The sequence below is a fragment of the Nuphar pumila genome, chromosome 3, assembly GCF_984573655.1.
Source record: "Nuphar pumila chromosome 3, dmNupPumi1.hap1.1, whole genome shotgun sequence".
In the NCBI taxonomy this organism is placed as follows: Eukaryota; Viridiplantae; Streptophyta; class Magnoliopsida; order Nymphaeales; family Nymphaeaceae; genus Nuphar; species Nuphar pumila.
In genome coordinates this window covers 53,643,096-53,650,895 of record NC_143251.1, presented here as the reverse complement: position 1 = coordinate 53,650,895, position 7,800 = coordinate 53,643,096, and the positions used below count along the sequence as shown (strand labels likewise).

Sequence of the window (7,800 nt, the reverse complement as noted above, 5' to 3'; positions counted from 1 at the left end):
CGATTTCTTGTGGTTTTGATTCTGCTTTTCTTCTATTCTGTTGTTTCAGGGTTCTTCGGTTTTCAGAATTGGGATTTTCCCGCTTTTTTCATGATTTGATTAGGGTTTAGTGTTCTTCAATTTCGTTGATTCGTGGATTGTGGAGGCCAAGGTGTTGTGGATTCTTTTGTGGTCTGGAAATCGTCATTGTGAATTGGGCGTCATCGATTTAGTCACGAAACTTTAGTATTTGTTATTGGTTTTGCTTATCAGATATTTGATTGGCGCGGAACACACCCGCCCCCCGACGGAGACAGAGACGTCCGTTAGATTAGATCCACGGCTTGCCCTCTTCGATGGTGAATTAGATAAATGGTCGGGACTCCTTAACAGCCCTATGGCTGTTCTGCTTTTATTTTTTGTGGATATGCCATCAAAACGAGTTTTTGTGATTCCAAATTGGGATTTTGGGGATTTTTCTTTTATTGCTCTGAAAAGATCCCGCAGTGAGCGGATTCGCCTACACCGACATGAATAAAGTTTCTATTTTGTTATTTTCCGGTTATAAACTGATAGATGTTGGGAAATCCATTATCTTGATCAAGTTTGTGTTTCAATCTCAAAATTTTAATGTGGTTGTGTTGTTTGTTAATTTTGTAATCCACCATCACGGAAATTTGAGTTTTGGATGATATGTAATGAATTACTCTGTCGTGATGCCTAAATACCTCTTACACCAAAATTGCTTTTCTGGTCCTTTTTCTGTATACATTGAATTTCATAATGATAATTGTGAAGATTTTGAGTGTTTCTAACATGTATTGAGATGCTCATGTATGTTCCAAACATGCTTGCAGAGATAATCTTTCGTTCCAATTGCAAGAGTTCAAGAATTTTTCCTCTGTTCCGGGGATTCTCGTTCATGCCTAGAGGACCTGTTCGACTGGCTGCTAGGTGTAGCTTAATGCCACACAGTATGCAGAGAAATTATTCTGTGGAAAATGAGAGAGGTGGGGAGTCTGGTGTAGATCGAGTTTGTCGGATTTTGGAGAAGGGCACCTGGACTTCTGAAACAGAGGATGCTCTTTCTGCAATAGATCACGAATCTCAACCGGAATGTGTCGTTGGTGTATTGAAGAGCCAAAAGGATGTGCGACTGGCCGTACGTTATTTCCGATGGGCAGAACGTAAGATTAGTCAACCGCATCCACCTGAAACATATAATGTGCTTCTCATGATTATAGCTAACAGTAGAAATTATGATAATTTGGAGCAGATTCTTGAGGAAATGAGCCTTGCTGGATATGGACCAACTAACAGTGCATGTATTGAATTGGTTACAAGTATGATCAAATCGAAGCTACTTACAAGAGCTGCTGATTTTATAAATACCATGCGAAGATTCAGGTTCCGACCAGCTTTTTCAGCATACACTACTCTGATTGGGGCTCTTGCTGATGCTCATGAGCCTGATCTTGCATTGACAATGTTCCATCAGATGCAGGAAATAGGTTATGAAGTCGGTGTGCATTTGTTTACTACCATGATTCGTATATTTGCAAAGGAAGGTAGACTTGATGCAGCTCTCTCTTTGTTGGATGAAATGAAGAGCAATAATTTTGATGCAGACATTGTTCTGTACAACGTTTGCATAGACTGCTTTGGTAAGGTTGGAAAAGTTGATATGGCTTGGAAATTTTTCCATGAGATGAGGGCTCAAGATATCATGCCTGATGACGTGACATACTCGAGTATGATTGGTGTCCTTTGCAAGGCACAACGGTTGGACGAAGCTGTTGAACTCTTTGAGCAGATGGAACTCAACAGGAAAGTACCATGTGCATATGCATACACCACCATGATTATGGGTTATGGCTCTGCTGGCAAGTTTGAGGATGCTTATAGGTTACTCGAGAGGCAAAGAGAGAAAGGTTGTATACCTAATGTCATTGCTTATAATTCTATCCTTACTTGTTTAGGGAGAAGGGGCAAAGTTGTTGAGGCTTGTAAACTTTTTGAGGAGATGAAGAAGGATGCAGAACCCAATCTTGCAACCTACAATATTATTATTGAGATGCTGTGCAGGACAGGGGAAATGGAGATGGCATATAAAGTTAGGGATACCATGGAAGCTGCAGGTTTGTTCCCCAATATAATGACTGTAAACATCATGGTCGATAGGTTGTGTAAAGCTCAAAAGCTTGATGAAGCTTTGGGAATCTTTAACTGCATGGAACAACGGGGATGTATGCCCAATTCAATCACATTTTGCTCTCTTATAGATGGTTTGGGGAGAAAAGGCAGGGTTGATGAATCATACAGACTGTTTGAGAGGATGCTAGATTCAGGTCAGGTTCCAAATGCTGTCGTTTATACTTCACTTATTAGAAACTTCTTCAAATGTGGAAGAAAGGATGACGGACATAAGATTTTTAAGGAAATGATGCGCAGAGGTTGCCCCCCAGACCTCACACTTTTTAATATTTATATGGATTGTGTTTTTAAGGCAGGTGAAACTGAAAAAGGTCGTGCGGTTTTTGAAGAAATAAAAGAAAAGGGCCTTGTTCCTGATGTGAGGAGCTACTCTATACTTATTCATGGTCTTATAAAAGCTGGTCATGCACGAGAAACTTATGAGTTGTTTTATGCTATGAAAGAACAGGGATGTGTTTTAGATACCCTAGCTTACAACACAGTTATTGATGGCTTCTGTAAGTCTGGAAAGGTAAACAAGGCCTATCAGCTTCTTGAAGAGATGACGGCTAATGGGCACTCTCCCACAGTGGTTACGTATGGATCTGTTATTGATGGGCTTGCCAAGATCGACAGACTAGATGAAGCATACATGCTTTTTGAAGAAGCTAAAGCAAAAGGAGTGCCACTTAATGTTGTTGTGTATAGTAGCCTAATAGATGGATTTGGGAAAGTCGGGAGGATAGATGAAGCTTATTTGATCATGGAAGAAATGATGCAGAAGGATCTGGTTCCAAATGTTTATACATGGAACTGCCTGCTGGATGCATTAGTAAAGGCAGAAGAAATCAGTGAAGCTCTTGTTTGTTTTCAGTCCATGAAAGACTTGAACTGCAGTCCCAATGCTCACACCTACAGCATTCTCATAAATGGTCTCTGTCGGGTACGGAAATTTAATAAGGCATTTGTCTTTTGGCAAGAGATGCAGAAGCAGGGCCATGCTCCAAGTCTTATTACCTACACAACAATGATTTCTGGGCTTGCAAGGGCAGGAAACGTAGTAGAGGCTAATGAGTTGTTTCAGAGATTCAAAGCAAAGGGTGGCTTACCTGATGCTACTTGTTATAATGTACTTATAACTGGCTTAAGTAATGCCAACAGAGCAATGGATGCGTACAGGGTATTTGAAGAAATGCGACAGAAAGGCTGTAATGTAAGTGTAAAGAGCTGCATCATTCTTTTAGATGCACTGCATAAGGCTGACAACCTGGAACAGGCAGCCATTGTTGGGGCTGTATTAAAGGAGGTGGCAAAATCTCAACATGCTGCGAAATCTTTGTAACTTAAATAAAAATCTGGTGGTACCACGTATTGATTTTGGCATAGTTTTGATGTTTTTGGGATGTTTCACCGCCAATCAGATGTTTGTCTATTTGCAACTCTGTTCAGCCTAAGATATTGATGGGCTTGCTTTCTGGCATGCTGCTGCAACTGGATGAACTATTTGGCAGGTATGCTTGCAGTGTGTTTTTGCTTGATTGTATTTGTTTATGTGATGCATGCCCTTGCTGTCTGATATCCGTTTATGACAAAGCATAAAGGGCATAAAGGCCAGAGAGGGCTGTTTTCCTAGATGCTCATTATTTTGTCTGTCATATTAAAATATTGTTAGAGGTGGTGAAGAAATGTTCCTTTGGATACATATAGCTACCTAATATCTTCTTATTTGTGTTTAGTTTTACATTTATCTTTCAGACTTCGGACTGGAAAAGGGTGTCTTTCCTATATCAAACCCTTGGGGAACTTGTGTGGGAGTTTACACTGGCCCATGTTTCTTTATCCATTCACTGAAAGGGGAACAGAAGGAATCCTTCATATGATTCCTTGACCATTCTAACTTAATCCTCTTATCCATCAAACGATTTATCGTTAGCAAGAAATGGTAATAAAACCTCTTCACTTGGTTTTGATTTTTTCTTTTCTTTTTTCTTTTTTCATTTTATCTTGTCAGAAACATCATAGGAAAAATTGGTGGCTTTTTAAGAAGGTTTTACTATCCTCTTTAGCCACTAGATCTTTGACTTTGCTATCGATTGACCACCAAAACACTAGTTGTCATATTCCATGCAAGCCATATTTTGTTGTCCTTAAGATCGTTAAGATTGAGATGAATATTGGTATCATAATCCAAAAATTAATGGCTAGCTAGCTGCATGATGATATAGGCAATGGTGATCTTTTCATATGCTAGGGCATGTGTGGGTGGGGCACAAGCCACTAAGCTAGGACAGTGAGCCACATTTTGATCATTGAGCATTTTTACCATTTATGTTTATAGTTTTTTTTTATCTTTTTGATAGCGGATCCTAGTTTAGAAGACCCCGATCCGCACTCATTGGCCCAAATCGATCCAAGTATGGCGTACTCATATCCAAATCCGTTATACCAAGTGATTTGGGTGGACCCAAGCATTATTATAGAGCCAAATGTCGAAGACCCGAATCCAAGCTTCGTGGTTCAAGCAATTGATGATGACCCATTTCCTACGGATCCAGATCCAAGTTCCATCTTGCAGTGGGACCCACCCCTAAGGTGCCACGTCAATATTTGCAACATCCTCGACCAAGAGAGACATTTGATTTGGGGCATCACATCATTCCGCATTTGGGGCCCTGATCCAATTCAATATTGGACGGGACGGACCAAGGAATCAGACTTGTTTGGACAGGCCCAGATTCAATAAGCAATCAAGAGCCAGCCAGCTAGGTGGGCCCTACCTAGGGAAGTCGACCTCCCCTCTTGAATGCCCTAGATGGATGTGCAAGTGGGTTTATGAAGGGGTTTTGGGTGTTACCTAAGGCCCTAGTAGGTTCTATCTAGGGGACTCTTTGGATTTTACAATTTCTTTAATGATTTCTTGTAATTTTTTGTGTGTTAAATGCTTTATCTAAGGTCTATATAAAGGGCTTGTAGCCACCTTGTGATAGATATATGAAATTAGTTGAATGAACTTATATGTTTCTCACTCTCTCTCCCAAAAATCTCTCTCTCTCTCTCTCTCTCTCTCTCTCTCTCTCTCTCTGCCCTAGGCCTTCCTCACTTCTTTCCTTGGAATCAACCCACGTCAGCCGAGTCGACTTTCCTGGACCATCTCCCAACTGTGGACCCTTAGAAGATCCCCTAGCCAACCCCTCAAAACTTTGGTAAGTCAACTAAGTCCAAGTCTTAACTCTGAGCCCGGTTTTAGACTCCCTAAACCCGTTAAACCCAGCCTCAGGTCTAGCATTCTGTTACTGAGAATTGCAGAATTTGACTCAATTTCATCATAACGTTTTTCCTAAACTTGACCTAGTCCAAGCCTGCAAATTTAACCATGCATTAACCTACTTGTCCTTAGTCTACCCACTAAAAATCGAATCAAAACTCATTCTCAATGAGGATAAATAAATCTAGCACTGTAACCTGTTTTTATCAAATCGCAGTCCAAACCCAAACTCGTTTTCTGTGTTCCCTTACTTTTATCTCTCTGACCTTAAAGTCCTTGAACGTCAAATTTTAGCCGAACCTTACCTAGCCTATCCCAAGCCTACCGTGAATTTTTTATTATTTTCTGATTGGTATTCTGAAAAGAATAAATTAATCTCTTAGGGTCTGTCAGAATCCAAACAGAACCCTGTCCTCAGAAAATCCTAGAACTTCCAAAATTTTTATCTCCCAAACCACTATTCTCAAAATCCTAAAAATTTTGTCCAAGCTTGCCTAACGTGTCTCAAAGTCTCTCCTAAATTTTCACCATTTTATCTGCTATGAATTGTGAAAATGGGATTTTTTACTAAACTCTGTTAAAACCCAAACTAAACTTGAACATGTTAACCCTATCTCAAACCCAACCGGCCAATAGCTTGAACCCAGACCTACCCATGGGCCCAAGAACATAACACTTTATATTTTCCTCGTGCCATTAGTAGATCATATAAAGTTGTCAACAAGTTGGTATGAGTTATCACCTGGATCAGATCTCATCTTGGTTAGATCCGGTACTTAAAAGCATAGGCAAAACACAAACTGGATTTGTTCAAAGAGTGAAAAAGGATCTGACTGCATCCAAGACCCAAAGATGAACTAGCCAGCTAAACATGTGGTGGAAGAACTTGGTTAAAAAAACATATTATCCGTAGACCTGCAGCACTCTTTGGATACGACACCATGTACTATCTCTGGTGCCTAGGTGTTATATGCACACTAGATATTGAACTCAATGCCATCCTAGGTGCTCTGTCATCTCACCTAGGAAGCAAGCAAAGCTATGTTCCAGGGAATAACCTGAGTTGGTTATCCATCCAGTAGAAACAATGAAAATGAGTTGTGTGGTATTTTGTAGCTTTCTGAACCTATTGTGTTGAGAAACATGAGAATGCAGTTATATGCCTATTTTAGATTTTTGGGTAGCAAACTTAAAGAACTCACATGGTTTAACGTCAGTGAAAACCCTAATCACATTACTATTTGTTGTTTACTTTGGTGCAGCATGTCCGTATGGTACATGACTACACATTATCATGAAGAGCATGAATTGAGTTTATCTTGTTCACCCTTTATGCTGTAAATGATAGAGAATCAACAGCAGTTAACTGCCAGTATGTCTTTAAACTCTAGCGTCTCAAGAGACAACTGCAGTGTTATTAATTTATTACAGCCGTCATATTCATTTTCTCTGCATGTTTGACTGATGATACTTCTCGTAATTTTGTACCAGGGGGGTCAGAGAATCTGGAAGGCCTTCCTTTCCCTGTTGCATATTAAATTTCAAGTTCTTATTAGTCTCTAACATGGGCTCATATGCAATGTCCAATACAACGGATTTTGAGAGATTTGCTATCACTAACATGAACTAAAGCTCTTTCCATAACAAAGAATCAGGAATTTTGGAGAAGCGGGAATTTTAGCTTTGAAATGCATTTTTGAAGAGGCAATTTTGTTGAGAGAGAGATCATGCTGGAATGATATAATACTGCAGCCCACTGTACCAGCCCAAAAGGAATTATCTCGTCATCTTTTCATTCATAAAATGGTACCACTATAAAGTTTGATTCACACAACCATGTGATCCTTCAAGGTTACCGACGTCAACAACTCAAAGAGCCCAGCCAAAGAGAAGCACAAATACCTGCAGTTTCAGCATGCCTTCCCACCTTCTCAATCAGCATTCTTGGAAGTTCCTTATTGAAATTGATCCTTTGTTATCTTTATGTTTAGATGTGGCAGCTCATCTTAGAAAAAACAACAATTTGAAATGTCATGTTTTTGCCACGGTTGCTACGTGTTGTATTAGGTCAACATAAATTTCAAACAACTGCATTTGTTCTTCCCAAGGCACAACTGGATGATTGGTTGTATCATGCATTGATAGGTTATATAGGACAGCCACTATCATCCTAAAATATCAATTCATCTGTAATACTGACTTTTCTTTGAAAAAAAAAATTAATAATTCCATATTCTTCTTTCGGAAATTTTGAAAAACTTGCCATGCCCATTGTCTTCTGCTAATTTTGACTTTGCCATGTATAATTACCAGTGATTTCTGATTTTTTTTTGTTTGTAGGCTAATTTGCTGAATTAGGGAAT

The 7,800-nt window shown here is 39.6% G+C and overlaps 1 protein-coding gene across 4 annotated transcripts; it reads left to right on the top strand.

Moving 5' to 3' along the window:
- The first annotated feature begins 234 nt into the window (after positions 1 to 234).
- On the top strand, positions 235 to 7,401 carry LOC149842904 (Tetratricopeptide repeat (TPR)-like superfamily protein). Of its 4 annotated transcripts, none has more exons than XM_090001631.1 (3): positions 235 to 354; positions 837 to 3,683; positions 6,929 to 7,401. In XM_090001631.1, the coding sequence occupies exon 2, from the start codon at positions 902 to 904 to the stop codon at positions 3,512 to 3,514; it is 2,613 nt and encodes an 870-aa protein (XP_089857757.1). In that variant the 5' UTR covers positions 235 to 354; positions 837 to 901; the 3' UTR covers positions 3,515 to 3,683; positions 6,929 to 7,401. The 4 variants fall into 4 exon arrangements, with proteins under 4 accessions (XP_089857757.1, XP_089857756.1, XP_089857755.1 ...); XM_090001630.1 differs by lacking the exon at positions 235 to 354 and adding an exon at positions 6,700 to 6,809 and having other exon boundaries at positions 606 to 3,683; XM_090001632.1 differs by lacking the exon at positions 235 to 354 and having other exon boundaries at positions 1,012 to 1,166; positions 1,256 to 3,683.
- Positions 7,402 to 7,800: the final 399 nt, after the last annotated feature.

Bases quoted from the DNA above. Each gene is read 5' to 3' on its own strand.
- LOC149842904 (XM_090001629.1), top strand. From the start codon at position 806: ATGCTCATGTATGTTCCAAACATGCTTGCAGAGATAATCTTTCGTTCC.